The sequence below is a fragment of the Lacerta agilis genome, chromosome 3 (genome assembly GCF_009819535.1).
Source record: "Lacerta agilis isolate rLacAgi1 chromosome 3, rLacAgi1.pri, whole genome shotgun sequence".
Taxonomy (NCBI): Eukaryota; Metazoa; Chordata; class Lepidosauria; order Squamata; family Lacertidae; genus Lacerta; species Lacerta agilis.
This window is the reverse complement of record NC_046314.1, coordinates 96716427-96735984: the sequence shown is the minus strand read 5'-3', so window position 1 is coordinate 96735984 and position 19558 is coordinate 96716427. Positions and strand designations below refer to the sequence as shown.

Here is a 19558-nt window from a genome sequence, read left to right as displayed (position 1 = left end):
GGTTAAAACAAGTGCTTGCAAAAACTCCAAAAGGACCTCTGCAAATCGACTGAACGGGCAGTAAAATGGCAAATGTGATTCAATGCAAGCAACTGTAAAGTGTTGCATGTAAGGAGCAAAAAAAAAAATAATTTCACATACATGCTCATGGGGTCTGAACTGGAGGTGGCAAACCAGGAGCATGACCTTGGGGTCATAGCAGATAGCTTGGTAAAGGTGTTAGCCCAGTGTGTTGTGGTCATGAAAAAGGCCAATTCTATGCTAGGGATCATTGGGAAAGGAATTGAAAACAAAACTCCCCAATATCATAATGCCATTATACAAATCTTTAATTTGGAGTACTGTGTACAATTCTGGTTGCCTCACCTCAAAAAGGATATTGTTGAGTTGGAAAGGGTTTGGAAAAGGGCAGCCAAAAATGATTGATGGGATGGAGAAAGGTTCCTCTGTGAAGGAACGCTGCAGTGTTGGGGACTTGTTAGTTTACACCAGGCATGTCCAACAGGTAGATCGTGATCTACCAGTAGATCATTGGACGTCTGCGGTAGATCACCGGTAGATCATTGGGTGCCCCCAAAGTAGCTGAACAACTGTGAGTCCCCTAAAAAAAGGTCAACATTTTACCTCCTCCCTGAAAAAACTCAACAACTTTGACCTGAACCCCCCAAAATGGGCCTTTCTCCTTCCTAAAAGCTCAATAACTTTGACCTGAACCCCCAAAAACTGTTAAAAACTGCCGGTTTTTAACTCTGTGAGTAGATCGCAGTCTCTTGGGAGTTGGCCACCCCTGGTTTACACGAAAGGCAAGTAGGCAACATGATAGAAGTTTCCAAAATTATGCATAGAGAAAAGTTTTATCCTTCTCTCATGACCCAAAACTCATGGACAGCCAATGAAACAATGTTAGAAGATTTGGGACAGATAAAAGAAAGCACTTCTTCACACAGAGCATAGTCACAACTATGGAACTTGCTCCCCCAGGAGGCAGTGATGGCCACAAACTTGGATGGCTTTAAAAAGAGGATTACACAATTTCAAGGAGGAGAAAGAGATCAATGGCTACCAGCCATGATGGCTATGCTCTCTAACTCCACAGTTGGAGGCAGCAAGGCTTCTAAATGCCAGCTGCTGGAAACTACAGGAGGAAAGAGAGATCTTGTGCTCATGTTCTGCTCGCTGGTTTCCCACAGACATCTGGTAGTCCACTGTGAGAACAGGATGCTAGACCAGATGGGCCACTGGCCTGATCCAGCAGGCTGTTGTTGTTGTTGTTCAGTCGTTCAGTCGTGTCTGACTCTTCGTGACCCCATGGACCAGAGCACTCCAGGCACGCCTATCCTTCACTGCCTCTCGCAGTTTGGCCAAACTCATGTTAGTAGCTTCGAGAACACTGTCAAACCATCTCATCCTCTGTCATCTCCTTCTCCCTGTGCCCTCCATCTTCCCCAACATCAGGGTCTTTTCTAGGGAGTCTTCTCTTCTCATGAGGTGGCCAAAGTACTGGAGCCTCAACTTCAGGATCTGTCCTTCTAGTGAGTACTCAGGGCTGATTTCTTTGAGGATGGATAGGTTTGATCTTTTTGCAGTCCATGGGACTCTCAAGAGTCTCCTCCAGCACCATAATTCAAAAGCATCAATTCTACGGTGATCAGCCTTCTTTATGGTCCAGCTCTCACTTCCGTACATTACTACTGGGAAAACCATAGCTATAGCCAGCAGGCTATTCTTATGTAAATTCTTATGTAAATGTGAAAAACAGCTTCTTGGGAGTATGGCTTACAGCACTTGAAAGAGGAGAAATCAAAAGAAGAGCTCTCAAAACTACAGCGCTGAGATTTTTAGATTTCCTGTCTCTCTGCTTACATCATTATCATTCCAAGTAAGTGACTCCCTACTAGTTTTTCGGGCTTGTTGCTGACCAGATGTTGTTGTCTGGCCTGCTGGATTTTTAGAATGTCTTTATTATTATTCAAGTGAACAACATCTGCAGCGCTTAGCAGCTCCAAAAATTCTTTCAGTATCTTCCTTTGATTCAGTTATTATTACTGTTATGAAACTTCGCTAACAATCTAAAAGTGAATGCCCATTTGTAAGTGGATTCTGTTCAACAAAACACTGTGGTTCAGATCTAATTTGGATGTCAAGTGATGCATTGAAAATCTATTTAAAATATAAATCCAGGGTTGTACTCTTACTGCATGTCAACAGATAGAGCATTTGATAGGGTAAAAATGGAAATTTGTATTTCTTTTTTTGTTTCTTTTTTTAAAAAAGCAATTTAATTTTTTGCCATTATAATTGAAATGGTTTAAAATCCTGTATAGTTGTCATGCGTCATGAATAATTTGTTCAAGATATACTGATTCCTTAGAGTTCAAAAGAGGGATTTGCCCAGGTCACCTGATTTGTCCTGAATTTTCCTTGAACTTCTTGGAAAATTTCAATAAGACTATATTCAAATGATTAAAGGTGGTTGGGAAGAGGAAATCACCTATTGCAAACATTAACTAAATCTATTAAAAACACTGGAATATTGACAAATTTCTCCCATTCATCAGGTGTCTTGATAAATAGTCAGAAGACATCAGAAATAATATTCACTGGAGATGTACAGCAAAATATATGCCACTCAATTATTATTTTCAGATTAATAACTTTCATTTATTTATATCACACCATTTTTTTCAAGGCAGCTCACAACAGATTTATAAAGCAAATGCAAGATTACAAAGTTCATACTGTAGAAAAGGGAATCACACAACTATGGGGATCACCATCGAAAAGGCCCTGGAAGTATTAATATTAGCAGCAACGTTAAACAAGTAAATAAACAAAACCCTGTTGTATAAGCTTGGGTAGCTACCTTTTTTGACCCAAGGGCTTCATTCGCCCTTCGCTGTCTCCCAGGTACCACGTGTCAGTAGTGAGTGTGACCAAAACTGGTAAGTCTCACACCATTCTCCCTCATATGAGAGAGAGCGTGCACACACACACGCACACAGCTTCTCCTCCTCAACTGATCTGACCCACGCAATTATTATTTATTTATTTATTTATTTATTTATTTATTAAATTTGTATAGAGTCCTATACCCATAGATCTCAGGGCAATTCACAACATAAAATTGCAATATAAGAAATGCAAAATACATGATAAAAATAAGAACAGAAACAAGCCAATAATCCCTCTCCCCCGCCCCCTGCACCCTTCCACAACGTATTTAAAAGAGCATTGGATGTCAATCAGCTAAAGGCCTGGTTAAAGAGGAACATTTTCGCCTGGCGCCAACCGAACCTCCCTGGGGAGAGCATTCCACAAACGGGGCACAAATTAGTTGCTGCCATTGCTCTGCTCATAAAACCATAAATGTGCTGATTGGGAAAGAGGTGGTTTTTGTACCCATCAGGGTGCTGAAGTTTGTACATTAAAAAATAAATAAATAATGCCACTGCTGTCCAACTTGGTTGGGTCTTGGGGAGGGGGACAGAAAAACCAGCTTGGCCGTTTGTAGCTTTAAATGCTAATATTAAATTAAATTATTTAGGAATTACAATAGGGCTGCCTTACATATTTTCCAGACACAGCTGGGATTCATCAGGTCGAAAATGGCGACCAGGCGTATGGCAGCCCATATCTGAAGTGTGATGGGGGTTTTTTTGCGATTCCCCCCCCCAAAAAAAAAAATATTAAAAAGGTAAAAATTTCATTACAATAACTTCAGATACTGTTTGGGAGGACAAATCACAAGTGCATGTTCACACCGGCAGCAGGACCAGGGGAAGAGTGAAGCAGCCACTGTAACCACATGCTGTTCATGCATATGGCTTAGCCCGTTACATGTGAACAAGGCATTTGCCCATTGCCTGTCTAAGATGAATCTCCCAATTATCACGTTTTCTTTTCCTCTGCTCTTTTTGGCTTGGGACACAGACAGATCTTAGTACCTGCTGGATTTTGTATTCCTGAAACCACCACACACACACGCACCCCCTACAAAATGTAGGGGCAACCATGATTTCCGCTTTGCGACCTGAAATCTGTTTTGCATCCCGCAAAAGAAAAGAAAAAGAATTCTGGAGAATTCTCAAAAGCTGGCTGGTTACCTTGTGACATTTACCGTATTTTTCCGTGTATAAGACTAGGTTCCCCCCCCCCTAAAAAACAATGTCCAAAATTTGGGGGTGTCTTATACATGTGGGCCATCTCCCCCCATTTTCTTAAATCGAGTCTCCAAAAATTACACATGGGGGCGTATTATAGACCGAAAAATACGGTAGTTAGTCTTAATAAGGGCACTGTGGTCTGCTGTGGCATTTTTTTTAACAATTAAAAGGAGCTTTAAAAGCATCACATATCAGTTGCAAAGTCAGAAAATTCTCCACAGCACATGTAATATTGTGAATATACCTATGAAGCCTCCAGAAATGAATTACCTGGGGGGGGGGCGGATATGGTTGTTCTAAATAAACCACTTCCATCTGAAATCTGTGTTTTAGTTAATTAACATTATTGGGCTAGGTACATGTGTTCTGCGCCTAAAAGCAAACAGCAGCTAAGACTAAAATAATCACAAGAGTCCCCTGTGGTCTTAAAAATCAATGATATTGAGCCAAGGGGTGGGGAGAATAGCATTTGTTATGCTTTATGTGGGCTCGGCTGGTAAAATCTTAACCACCAAGGCTGCATTCTAACCTCCCCCACCGAATTGACTTGGAAGGATACTGTACTGATCATTAAGCTAATTGCTAGATCTCCATCTGATATACTGTCTCATACAGTTGCAATTAAAAATATCACCGCTATTACTCGGTCATCAGGATTGATTTTTGTAAATGAAAACAATTTAAATGGTCCAACTAGAATTATTGACGTTTCATAATAAATTCATTTAACATTATTTAAATTTAGCTCAATAAGCTTGTTAATTTGAAAACCTGTTTGCTTTTAAAAAACCAGTTCCAGCATCAACATTACATAAAGGCTATTTGCTCCAGGGAGTTCCTGCAGCATTTAACCTCCTTATTCTTCTTTTTCTTCTTTTTTGTTAACACGACCACCTGAGAGATTCAAATCTTATTTTAATCCAGGATGTTTGAGGATAAATGGAACAGAAAAGCAAACATCCATTATACCAAGGGATATTGGCCTTAAAGTAATGGCAATAGAAAAATTAGTCAAACAGAATGATGCAAGCTGGTGTGCCATTTGAATCAAAGGAGCAGGACCTAGAACGAGTCTGCCTTTCCTGCGAAAAAATTAATGGGGTTTAGAAGCACTTCAGGACTGTATTTTGCACTGGGCATTTTAAGGCTGAGAAAGCAAAAGAACTGTGATGTTTCACATTACCGGTAATAATTCTGTCTTAAAACAAAAGGGATTTCAACTTCCTTGTTAACGCCCTGGATTTTTAAAAAAGAGGACAGATTAGCGAGATTAAATAAATACTAGACCAAGGAGTAATGTATGGAAGTGAGAGCTGGACCATAAAGAAGGTTGATTGCCGAAGAATTGATGCTTTTGAATTATGGTGCTGGAGGAGACTCTTGAGAGTCCCATGGACTGCAAAAAGATCAAACTTATCCATCCTTAAAGAAATCAGCCCTGAGTGCTCACTGGAAGGGCAGATCCTGAAGTTGAGGCTCCAGTACTTTGGCCACCTCGTGAGAAGAGAAGACTCCCTGGAAAAGACCCTGATGTTGGGAAAGATGGAGGGCACAAGGAGAAGGGGACGACAGAGGATGAGATGGTTGGACAGTGTTCTTGAAGTGACTGGCATGAGTTTGGCCAAACTGTGTGAGGCAGTGGAGGATAGGGGTGCCTGGCGTGCTCTGGTCCATGGGGTCATGAAGAGTCGGACACGACTGAACGACTGAACAACAACAACAGCAGACCAAGGAAAGCCAACTTCTGTACTCCCGGCAGTTGCTAAGGTTCTGGTTTCGAGAAAGCGAGGAGAGATAAAGAGGGTCATGCCCAATCCCCACCCAATGTGCGCTCCTGTTCCCAAACTCCAGAATTTATACTGCAACGATAAATAGCTGCAGGTGATGGGCAGAGGTTGCCCACAACTTTCCCGACAGCTACCGAAGGTAATTGAACTCATTTCTACAAACTTTTTTTGTTTTAACCCAACATTAGAAGATGCATGTAAATGTTGGGACATGTTGGATCAGGCCAGTGCCCCACCCACTGCTCTCACAGTGGCCAACTAGGCGCTTATGGGAAGTCTGCAAGCAAGACCTGAGGTGTAACAACCTTTCCCCCACCTGTGACTCCCAGGAACTGATATTTAGAGACATTCTCCCTCTGGTAGTGGCAGCAGAACACAGCCACTGAGGGCCTCATCTTCCATGGATGCCGAATCTTCTGGTGACCATCACTACATCTTGTGGCAGTGAGTTCCACAGTTTAACTCTGTGTTGCGTGAAGAAGTACTTCCTTTTTTCTGTTCTGAATCTTCCAACATTCAGCTTCACTGGATGGTTTTAGGTTCTAGTATTCCCCCGCCCCCCAATTTCTCCACACCATGCATAAACTTATAGACTTCCACTTTGTCCCACCTCCTTACTTTACTTCTTTGTAAACTAAAAAAAGTCCCAAATGTGATCACGTTTGTCACTGGGGAGCTGCTCCGTTCCCTAGATGATTTCGGTTGCCCTTTTCTAAAAATTTCCAGCTCTACAATATTCTTTTTGAGGTGAAGCAAGAAGAATCATGCACAGTATTTCAAGTATGGCTTCACTACAGATTTCTATAGTGATCTTATGACAATTGGCAGTTCTATTTTTAATTCTTTTCCTAATGAGAATTCGCCTTTTTCACAGCTGCCACACACTGGCTGAGCATCTTCATCTATCCAGCATAAGCACAGCATTATTCCTGGTTAGTCATCACCATTGACTGGTCAAGCTACCCATGAGCTTATACGTGATATTAGGATTTATTTATTTATAAGCCCCAATGTGCATCATTTGGTACTTGCTTTTATTGAATCTGCTATTTTACTTCCCACTCTCCTACTTTGGAGATCCTTTTAGAGCTCCTTGCAATCCATTTTTGTTTTAGCTGCCTTGAATATTTTTGTATGATCAGCACATTTTGTTACCCCTAACTATAGATCATTAATGAGCAAGTTAAAAAGCACAGTCCCAGCACTGATCCTTACGGGAATCTGCTTTCTTCATAGCTCCAGTCAGAGAATTGTCCACTTATTCTTGCTCTCTTCTTCCTGCACCTCAATCAGTTTCTGATCCGTAAAGGTAAAGGGACCCCTGACCGTTAGGTCCAGTCGCAGACGACTCTGGGGTTGCGGCACTCATCTCGCTTTACTGGCTGAGGGAGCCGGTGTAAAGCTTCCGGGTCATGTGGCCAGCATGACTAAGCCACTTCTGGTGAAACAGAGCAGTGCACAGAAACGCCATTTACCTTCCCGCCGGAGCGGTACCTATTTCTCTACTTGCACTTCGTGCTTTCGAAATGCTAGGTTGGCAGGAGCAGGGACCGAGCAACAGGAGCTCACCCCATCATGGAGATTCGAACCGCCAACCTTCTGATCAGCAAGCCCTAGGCTCTGTGGTTTAACCCACAGCGCCACCCGCATCCCTGATCCATAGGAGAACCTTATTTCATGACTGGCAAGCTTACTGTCACTTGTATGCCTTTCCAACTGGTACAGCATTTTCTCACTGTAGTGTTTAACTTCAACTGCAGCATGGCAAATCACTATAACTCATATTGTCTGAAAAATAAATCCCATGTCCTGGATGGATTACAATTTATTCCTTTCTCCAGAAGAATCTTGTGTGCTTTTACTTCTACATTATTGGAAAGGAAACTTTACGAAACGCATAGAAATATATTTTAGTTATATATAAAATAATGCAAACATGTCATTTGTCCCCATGTTATATTCCCAATTGAAATCTGTTTACTACCGTATAGCTATTTCCCAGATCGGGATGTGCTTTTGTGTGCTTGTGTGTGTGTGTGTGTGTTTGAGAGAGAGAGAGAGAGAGAGAGAGAGAGAGAGAGAGAGATCTCAGACGAGCAAATGCAGGTGGAAAAGGGTTCGATTCTCCCTCCTTACTAGTTCCTCTGAACAAAGTGGCACTTAGCCTGGCCTTTAAATTGCAGTGCACTCTGATTGCTTGCAAGCTCATGTAAGTGCAAGCAACCTCTCCACAGCCATTTGCTACGACATATTCTGCCAGGCTGGGAAGCAAAAAATATTGGCAGACGTTTATGCACACCCATCAGAACTTCCTATCCCTTCCAACTCTAAAATTCTACGATTGGTTATTTTTTATTATTATTTAGAATATTCCTATCCTGCTCCTATATAACCAATCCCAGGGTGGGGTACAATATAATTAAAACTGAAATGTAAGCAATCCACTTAATAATAGATAAGCCAAAAAAGAACAGAAGAAGAGCCTTCCTGGATCAGGTGAGTGACCCATCTAATTTAGCATCCTGTCTTCACAGTGGCCAGCCAGATACCAATGATGCATGTGAGCAGGTCCCGAGCACAACAGATCCCCCCCCCCCGCACCGCCTGTGTCTTCCAGCAACTGGCATCTAGGAGCATTATTGCCCCTGACCACAGAGGCAGAAATGTGATTAAAATCTGCCTCCTTACAACATGGCGTGAATGACAATCCCCTGCAATAACTAACTAGTACTGATACACTTCAAATGCAACAGATAAATAAATAAGATTTCCACTTGGCGCCTTTCAGTATTTCCATCTTTCAGGATCTTTCATCTGTTTCCCGTTTAAAAGTTACGGTCGGTTACATAAGCCTTACAGCACCCCTTTCCTATTTAATTGAATTCACACTGTCAGTTTAGCTCTCATGCGCTTCTGCCACAATAGGATTCACACTTGGATTAGCTAGAATTACTGGTGGCAGATGCAGCTGGCTCTCCCAATTGGGATGCTGAAACAGACAGTGAGAAAGTACAGTTATCCTCCTGGGGAAGAGTAGCCAGGGCAGAGCATGCTTTTAAAGTGGCAAAATACTCCACCCACCCATCCTTTACTTATTGCATTGGATTTTGGAATGGGAACTAATTTTTATTCTCAGTATCAGGGAAGAAAAAAGAGAGGCTGCTATTTTCCAGGCCCCAATAAAGTGGCAATGAAAACTAATGTTTTGTATTCCTATTAAATATATGTGTGTGTGTCCTTAATAAGTGACCACCTATTTGTTCATTCTTTTTTATAGTTAAGTTCCATGAGCCCAGTACTAAGCAGAATTCATAAAGACTTCACCTCATATCCCATTCCAAACCACAAAAGAACTTTTACACACACACACACACACACACACACACACACACAATTAGCCTAGATTCAGGGAGGTAGCCGTGTTGCTCTGACGCAGTCGAAATGTAGATATATTTAAAAAAATTGTCCAGTAGCACCTTAGAGGCCAACTAAGTTTGTTCTGGGTATAAGCTTTCGTGTGCATGCACACTTCTTCAGATACACAATTAGCCTTGATATGCTAGCATCAGGGAACTGCCCTCGTCCCAGAGTGGAAGGGTTTCAGGGCTTTCTCAGTATCGGGAGCCCATGCCTCATATGTTGAGGAATTCCTCATCGTCCAGTGGGGGAAGCAGTGATCCCTCTAGTGGGGAGGGGGATGCTTATCATGGAAGTGAGAATCAGGGCTCTGGCAAGGTAGGAGAGCCATCGCACCAAGCTAGGGCAGGGGAAGGCGCAGCTCTTCCGTCGCCCCACTTGCACAGAGGGGGTCGGCACAGAGATGGTAGGCGGGGGTTCCGCATACCACAGCTTTTATGCTGGTCAAAGAACTGGAAGGGTTCATTCCTGGATCTGGCGAAGGATGAGACAGACGTGAACTTTTATGCTCTGCAGTGTAAATCTGCACAATAAAGAACTGAGAAAAGAAGTGACGGAGTCCGCTTGGTTACTCATGAGCAACAACTGAGAACCTTACAGCTAGGATAGCATCACAATCTCTCAACATCCAATGGGCACAGCCATACCCAGACTGGATCTAACTAGAATTCCCTAACACCATGCTAGGAACTACAAGTAACAATTAATGCCTTTCTGCAAGCTTTCTTTCGGTCAGCTTCTCCCCATGCCACAAGTCAAAGAGCCCCAAGCGCCAATGATACATAATTTTTAATTAGCCATTCGATGTCCCAATACTAGGGATAATAATATTTTTTAAAAACAATTTCTTGGGCATCCCAAACAGCAGGACTTCCAACTTTGTTTTCCAAACACCACACTCCCCTTGAGCCACATAAAAAGGTCGTTTTCAACATTCTGGAAGTCGCAGCAGTGCAGAGGAGCTGCTGTTCAAAGGTATGGTGAAAAGCTCATGGGCACACAAAAACATGCATAAAGCAGATTACTGCATCAGGTCCAAAGGCAACATTTTAATGCACTGTTTGGCGAAACAATACCTACCGGTCAATGAATATACTTTGCATATACGTAATTTAAAATCGCTCATCAGAATCCTCCATGCAATCATATTAATTTTTCTAGGAATGTTTTTGCTGAGCTACTGTGCTCAGTTAACGGCAAAAGAAAACACTGAATGCAACCCAAAATGCAATTCAACAACTGTATAGAGATGGAAAAGAAATGAGGGAAACAGCTGCTGAAAACCTGCTGGGCAGATGTAGTGATGGAGACAGAAGCCTTTCATTTCTGCCCACTGAGTTAGCAGCAGGAGCTATGGCTAGGAGGTAGAGTGTTCATGACTCTAATCGCTTTTCCCAGCAGCTTCTTACCTGATGTGTGTTGCAGGAAGGGACTCATATTGGCGAGACAGAAACAGCTCTCTGTGTTTCAGTTGATGTTTCTGTTTATCAGTCAAATCTACTTCTTTGGGAATTTCACATTCTTCTTCAACTTCTTCTACACAAAGGAGGAAAAGAGAAGACTGGTGTTACCTTCAGCTCCACACTTTCAGGCAGATTTTTCAACCCATACACCTTGCTCCTTTCATTTCTGCAGAACAACCTGGAAGCAACCAAATATGCTCTGCATGGAAAATAACTTTTCAGGGCTGGGGGGGGGGGGAGATAATCAATTTAAAAGCATGCCTTGCTTCTTGAACACGGCAAAAGAAGGACCTCATCTATACCTCACTCTGAAAGATCAGTCTTTTATTAAAATCAGGTTTCCAGTATATTGATGTACACATATTTACTGCAAGTAGTTTTCAATACCTTGGTAGATATATATCATCTTTCCGCCAAGCTACTGAAAGTAATTTGCATTAAAACATAACCGGCAATTGTCTTTGGCAGTGACCTTGATTATTAGAAAAATAGCCTATCCTTTTCTGTACATTTTCTGAATCTGTAACCATACACACTCGATGTTAAATTTGCCACTATACTATGCATGAAATTTAAAACTCTTAGCATGTTCAGTTTTCCTATCTACAGCCTACCTGTGGTCCCTTAGGGCCTCTGTTCAAATATTGAATGGGGTGGTATTCAACTAAGTCCAACTCAGAGTAGATCAAATAAAATTAATAAGTCTAATTAATCGGGTCCATTAACTTCAATAGATATAATTTGAGTAGTACCTACATTGAATACCACCCTTGATTCCAAAAATGATACTTTCGCCAAGATCCAGAGTATGGCTTCAGTCTCATGTTCTGCTTCTCCTACTTCCTCATCATGAAAAAAAGTTTATGAGCCAGTTTGTACAAGCATTTCACAACTGATTAAGCTGAAATACTCACAAGCCATTTGCTTGAGCACAGAGCCCCTTTGCTCTACACACTTTGCGTGAGCCTCAGTTAAACCAAGGAACATTTAATTAATCACAGCCCAGGAACAAACCAGGATATTAAATTAATCTTCAAACTGACACACTTTGCCAAAGTATAATCATCTGAATGTGACCAATGAATAAACGGAGAAATCCTGTAAAGAGGAGAATGAAGAAGAGGCAACTAACCCTATAACCTTTCATCTAGTTGTCATCCAAGTTGATTAACTTGCTTCAGGGCTGTGCCCCTTCAGGTTACAGGTGAAAGATTTTTTTCCTTAATACAAAAAAATCGCTGTACATAGAAAACTAATACGTTGGGGCAGAGGTAGGGAACTTGTTGCTGGACTCCAAATCTCATCATCCCAGACTACTGGCCATGCTGGCTGGAGCTGATGGGAGATGATGTCTAACAACATCTAGAGGCACAGCGTTGGCTATCCTTAGAAGGATGGAACAGCAACATGCCTTAATCAGGGGTCACCAACCTAAGGCCCATGGGCCAGAAGCGGCCCACAAAGGTCGTTTGACCGGCCCACAAGCCGCCCCCAAACTCAGTTGCCCGTTTGCGTGCTGTGCTAAACTGGCACAGTGTGGCGCAGGGGCTCGCTTCTGCAGCGCCAGATATCACGCAGGACCAATCCGGCCCAGGCAAGATAAATTTTGACAACCCCTGGCCTTAATGGATAATAGCTTCATATACATGAAGTGGAGAAAGAAAGTTTGTAACTGACAGGCAAGATTCAAGATTTTCACTCACACCACTAGAACTATATATGATGGGCTTGAACCATGAGCAAAACTTAAATTATCACTTGTGTTATTCTGCAAGCGCTATTGGAAAGGTTCACATGTTTATTTGGTTTGTGTATTTACAACAAATCACATTCTGCTATCAGAATACTCAAGGTAGTCGTATTATAGAAAAACCAGCCATCTCATATACCCAATGTTGCCTGGGAATTCTAACAAACCACAAAAAAAAATCAATGCAGGTTCATGCCGCCATCTTGGTTCAAAACAGCATTCAGCTGTATCCAAACATAAGAACAAAACCTGCTCCTTGATCTCTGGAACCAACCTGCAAAATCTGGTCACGGTATCTTAAGAAACAGGCATGCGCAAAAAGAACTGTCAAACTGATAAATTGCTGCACAAATGGGAGAATAACTTTGGATTTAGATCCACTTTCCCCATGCAGTATTGTAGTACAAGGTGCAACATGGCCCTCAGTGAGTGGAAGACACCTCCCCATGTGTGGAAGGTCACTTTTTCATCCAACTTTTATATGTGTGTGTAAATTTATACCCCGCCCATCTGGCTGGGTTTCCCCAGCCACTCTAGGTGGCTCCCAACAGAATAAAAACTCTAACAACAGCTCTAAAAACAGAATAAAACTTCAAACATTAAAAACCTCCCTAAATAGGGCTGCCTTCAGATGTCTATACACACACACACACACACACACACTTTTGCCTCAAGTTTTTCATTCCTTGCAGTGACTTTTAAATGCACACTGTCCTTTACTTTCTAGTGCTTCTAACCAACCATGCTTCCAATTCAGAATTACTACCTTACAAACTTATATAATTGCTCAAAACCGTTTCCCTAGCTCATTTACTGGCTTTTCAAGTGAACCCAAGCAAACTTTTTCCTTGGTTATTTTATATTTCACATTTAACAAGACGCATAGATTTTCTTTTCATTAGTCTCCCCGCTCGTTTAATTAGGCCGCCTATTAAACTCTAATGAAGAATGAAAGGACTCGCTGCGCCCCTTTTGCTCAAACAAGGAACAAACATTAAACCCACCCACATCGTCTGGGAGGCAGGGCACCTCCCGACAGCAAGGAGGACTTTAAGAAAAGTATCCGCCAAAGAATCTGCCTCACATTCATACCAGTAAAATGCAGCAGCACGTGATAAATATTTAATCGTTTTAGGAATCCAAAATCGGTGCGCTGTCATCAAGGAACAGAAAGCTGGAGCTATGGGGGGGAAAATGAAAGCAGCAAGATGGATATTCACTGGGAATTTAAATTCATGCTTCTGGGTGAATGAGTGGCACAGAAATCTGTCCGTGTAGAAGGCTAGAATTAGTTCTGACCACAGTTGTGCATCAAAGGAAATCAGTTATATTTTGAAGGGGCCAATTCTACCTGGCATTTTAAGGCGAGTCTCAGAATTGTAAGGCACCAGAGGATATTCACACATATCCCCTTGATGTACATAGCTCCAAACTATCCTAGCTTATTCCACTGATAAACCTGTCATCCATGAACATGTCAACAACTTTTTAAAAGCCCGTTTATATGTAAAAACCCAAAACAGGTGACTATATCTGCTTAAATTCTAAGCCAAAACATGCAAAAGCTTTTTGTTCACATTTGCTTCACCATTTGTGCGAGCTGCAAGTAAATTAGAATGCTTATAACTAACCACTGTTTCCTGCAGGAACAGTCAGGGCATCTGCATCTCTTTGTATGAGTGCACCTTCAGGAGCAAAAGCGTAGAATCATAGGGTTGGAAGGAATCCTGAGGATCATCTAAGTTCAACCCCCTTGTGATGCAGGAATCTCAACGAAAGCTTCCATGAAAGGTGGCCATCCAACCTCCAAGGGAGGAGAGTCCACCACCTCGCTAGTGAGTCTGTTCCACTGTCAAGTAGCTTTTACTGGGTCTCAGCTACTCACTGCAACAAGGTGATGACCAGGTCAGGCCTATGTGGGCACACTGTCAGAAGTGCCAGATTCCCCCTGCCCCAGTAAACAACAGAAATGCCACCATCAGAAGAGATGTGGTATAGCACCACCCTGCCACACCATTACCTGACTAGAACAAGCCAGTATATTAAGACAAATTCAAATTACATCTTAATACCTTTGTCTGGTTCCATCTCTGGTAACCATGGCTTCCCAGTTTGATCATAATGCGAAACTCTGGTTAATTAAGAGGCTTCCTGGTTTAATTGTAACTCACCATGAAACCCGAAGTCACAATCTTAATGCCCTGGCAAACAGGCCACAATTTTAATCAAGGATTTCTGCTTCGCTTTCTGATTTTAATCAAGGGCTTGTGCTTGTTTGCTTTAATCAGATATATAGATCAAAGCTATTTAAAATCAAGCCACCTTGCTTTCTCTTTTACGTTTGATACATTTCCAATTGGTAAACAGAAGAAAAAGGGAACCTTAAAGAACAGGAACTCAAAAGCAGCAAGCTGAAAGTTAAGTTGAACATACACCTTTAAAAAAAAACAAAAACAAATACGCAGCCGTAATCCAAAAGTTACATGCAGGATCACAGGAAGATAAAGAAATAATAAATCACACAAGCATTATGAGACAGCCATCTCACCGTTTAACAAATCAGTTATCAGAGTTTAATATTGAACTATGCCAAAGTTATCTATTTTCTAGTATCCCTCAATATCTACATCAGGCATGTCCAACAGGTAGACCGTGATCTATCGGTAGATCACTGGACGTCTGCGGTGGATCACTGGTAGATCATTGGCTTCCCCCAAAGAAGCTGAACAACTGTGGCTCCCCTAAAAAAAAAAAAGCTCAACATTTTACCTCCTCCCTGGAAAAACAACTTTGACCCCCCAAATGGGCTTTCCTCCTTCCTAAAAAAAGCTCAACACTGCCAGTTCTTAACTCTGAGTAGATCGCAGTCTCTTGGGAGTTGGCCACCCCGGTATACATCAACTCCTGGCAGTGGAGCATATACTATACAAGGTTACTTGCAAATTACAACTGGGAGAGGCTTCGAATTTTGCTGTGTGGCTGTTAGTGGGAAAGTGGCAATTTCTACAAAGAGATACAGAGAGAACCTGCCAAGCACCATAAAAAAAAATACAGCAAGAGTAACTGTTGCAGAGGAGAAAGGTTGCAGTAATGCTGCAACTAATTAGGTGTAGACCATAAATCTAGAAACCTGGAGGATGTGCCATGCGTCATCACAATATCGGATCTACATGAAGTCAGTTTGCGGCAGGAGAGCAACCGAGAAGGTAGTTTGCACAACAGCAGCAGCCACAGAATGGGAGTGAGAAGGGAGGAATACTGAGATGCCAAGGAATGGCACAGCTCCTACAGCTTTGAAATGTTTCTGCCATCAACATAAATATAACCAGGGTGGTATAAACAATAAAATACAAAGTAAAACTAATAATAAAAAACCAAGAAAGCAGCTCCCTCTAATGCAAAACTCAGGTGACGAGTGCCAACAGAAATGGTGCCGAAATAAGGTCACTGAAGGAGAGGAACTGCTATGGTTGGGGAAACTCTTGAGATTGGCAGAAGAAGCAAAAAAATAAATAAAAAAAATAAAACACCTAAAGTGGTAACAACCCCCCCCCAAAAAAAAACAGCCCGATGAGGAATGAGAAATGCTCAGTAGCGATGGAATATTGAGTATCAGTTGGAAAAGGGAAATGGGAATGGAGGGTGGGAGTGGGGAGCAGAACAACTGGTTGAACACCTATAGCTTATAGTATCCCAGATGTCAGCATTTATGACTGGCAGGAACCCTGCTGCTAAGAGATAAGGATACATTGCACACATTTTGTTTTAGGCACCACTTGTATGATAAAATTGGTCCAATCCACACATATATTTTAAGTTACAGGTAGGTAGCCGTGTTGGTCTGCCGTAGTCAAAACAAAATAAAATAAAATAATTCCTTCCAGTAGCACCTTAGAGACCTTAGTTGGTCTCTAAGGTGCTACTGGGAGGAATTTTTTAAATATATTTTAAGCACCTTCAAAATACACACCTCTCCCCTAAAAGAATCCTGGGGACTATAGCTTACCCCTCACAGGGTTGCTATTCCCAGCACCCTTTGCAAACTACAGTTCCCATGATGCTTTGTGGGGTGCCATGTGCTTCAAATGCACTTTAGATTTCAGCACCGGGGATATTTTATAATTGCCCTTAAAGTGGCTTTCCTTTCGGAGCTCCTTTGTTTAACTTCAAAAGGAAAGCAACGCCACACCAATATATTACAATTCATTAAGAGGTTTAATGCTATTAATCGTAGACAATTGGGACAAAGGTTTTTGGGCGGGTGGGGGATTAATCACGCTACATGTATGAATTGCCATACCAATGCCGGGATGCCTGTTTTATCAAACAGCCGTTCCGTGAATTACCACTGTCAACTATGCAATTTTATCACCGCCTCTGAACTTTCCGCATTTAATTTGCCTCTAATCTATTTACTACACACACACACACACACACACACACACAAAACACCATGAAATTCAGGGCAGTCCCTCAAAGTGCCACAAAACTTTTTGTTGCACATGTTCTGTCTGGGCATTGTCTGGGAGAGCAGTCTGAATCGCCAGCCTATCTGGACCAGATACTTCTGCAAGGCAAGAACATCTGACTCAGCCCTCACTCTCCAATACCAACATAACAGCCAATACGAAATCTATAAAGGGATGAAAGTTCCAGGTGAAGAGTCAGCCAGCAGAGATAAAGGAAAAAGAAACTGCTGTGCATATGCTTTCTTTTTATGCTGAAAACGATTAACAAGCCTTTGAAAGCAGCTAGAATGTTATCATAAACTTACTACTTTTTTTCCTAACTGCCAAACAAGTGCGTAAATGCAGGGGGAAATATATCGCCTACTCTGTTCAGACTCTGCTTCAGACATTCTCTGGGGTGGATTGATAGCAGGCTGCATTTGCTTTTATGAGAAACCAAAAGAAAAATACTAAGCTGGATCAACCTGAATTACTGAACACCTTGTGACTTAAGTCAAGCTTAAAATTGCTTAAGTCTGCTAAGTAGGTTAAATCAACAAATCGAAAATACCAGTAATACCCTGAGGTTTCAGACAAGGTTTTTTTTTCCCCCGGCCTGGCCTACCTGGAGATGCCAGGTATTAAAACGACAGCCCTTTGCATTCAAAGCATGTTCCCTTCCCTTAAAACGTCACAGTTTTCTGTGATGATGTATTACAACCATTTCCACCACAGTTTATAGAGTCTTCATACTTGGAAGCATATGCTTGTCTTTATCACAAGACTTCGATGGAAGTAAGTACTTAGTAATTAGCTAAGTAAGTGCTAAGTACATTTCATTTTATTCGGTAGAATTTCTTGGAAGCTAATGCAGACTAGATAGAAGGCAAATTATCCCCTCTTAGCATTTTTCCTTTGCAAATCATGTTTTGTTTCCCTGCCCCTCTTTTAAGAGATATGTATGGGCAGAGGAGAGGGTGGACATTCCATGGCACAAGTGTAAATCCTTGCACTCATGGGCCATGTTAGTTGGATACCACCCTTAAAACTGCATTGCCCTGTATCAACAACTGTGACCCACTTGGGAGCGGCGGGGTGGGGGGGGGTGGGGAGGCTTTTATTGTAAAAATCTTTTAAAACGTTTCTGTGTTATTGTTGGCATCCGTCTGTCTCAAGAGAGAATGGAGTGCACCTCTGGGGGTGGAGTCAAGCCACTGAGTTAGCAGCACTGAAGTGACCTCCCCAGGTCACAAGCTTGGGCAGCGTGTATGGAGGTCCTCAGCCGCCCAGAAGACAAGACACCATCTCGGCCTCACTGATGGCGTCTGTCAGGCTTCTCTTGCCTTTGATGTTGCTCGTGAGAAACGACCAGCTCCAGCGGTGAGCTAAAAAGCTGTTTATTAATCATTAAGGGTTAGAGTGTTGAAATCATGACTGCTCCATTACTTTCAGTTTCCCGGACTGCTATCTTCCCGCGCACGCCAACAGAGCCAACCTCTCGGCCCTCTGATATGACGCCTCCCCCTCTGCTCCCCCACTTGTCTGCTACCGACAGTGTGTGACATTTCTCCCTCTTCGGGAGACGTTTCCTGGTGGGGGCTGGTAGAGGAAGATGAATCTGTAGAGATTATGGGCAACTGCTCTCGATATCCCAACAGCTCCCTTTTACTGGCTGAATCGCTATCTTTTCTCTCCTCTGCAGTTTCCCCCTTTCTCTCCCCCCGCTCCTCCTGAGCAATCCCTCTTTCCCTGACAGCGTCCAAAGGGAAGCAGCTTAGCTTTCTCATGGAGTTGCCAGGAGGCGGCGTATAAGTGCCATCCAACCATCTTTGGGACTCCACTCTGGACTTGTGTAGGGTTTACACCTTAGCCTTTTTTTCTCTCCCAAAGATAACCCACAAAGCAGTAAAGGTTTAGGATCAAAGTTTTCCTTCTCCTTAATAGGCTATCTTCCCAGGTTGACGAACCCCATCTGCCCCTTACTTCCCTCTATGGCTCTTCTATCTTGACTGTTGGACCCACTATTGGTCTTGTCTGTGCAATCCATCACAGCCTGTCTTCACATGCAGGGGAAGTCTCTAACTCACCAAGAGTTTGAAATCCATTGGCTACCCTCACCTGGTTCAGCCGGCGAATCTAAGCCGTGCCTCCTAGTTAAACAAAGGCAAATTTCTAATTTTCAGCTTCAAAAGCAGCTGAATTCCATTGGGCTGAAAACTTCAACCATTCAGCAAGCACAAAACGCCTGTGTGTTCTTAAAATGCTGCCACCTTCCCTTACTTCTTCATGACCTCATTAGCTTCCTGTGAGCATTATATCTGAATTGCCTAGGTAAGGTCAGATTGGGCATTATCTGCAGCCTATAAACCAGAACTTCATTACTGTGGCATGCTTGAACCTGCTCCCACCCCCCAGCTTTCAGCTCTCATCCACTGTTAATTAGCTCTACAGCAACTCCACATACAAACTTCTGTCCCCTCCTGTTCACCATAAAACAACGCAACGATTACCTCTATGTATCTAATCCACC

At 42.4% G+C, this 19558-nt stretch overlaps 1 protein-coding gene across 1 annotated transcript in view; it reads right to left on the bottom strand.

Annotated features, from left to right (window-relative positions):
• MTA3 (metastasis associated 1 family member 3) overlaps nt 1-19558 on the bottom strand; it is a 121586-nt gene that overhangs the window by 82491 nt on the left and 19537 nt on the right. The window contains 1 exon segment of the mRNA XM_033144869.1: nt 10777-10903. Coding sequence (XP_033000760.1) covers nt 10777-10903 — 127 coding nt within the window.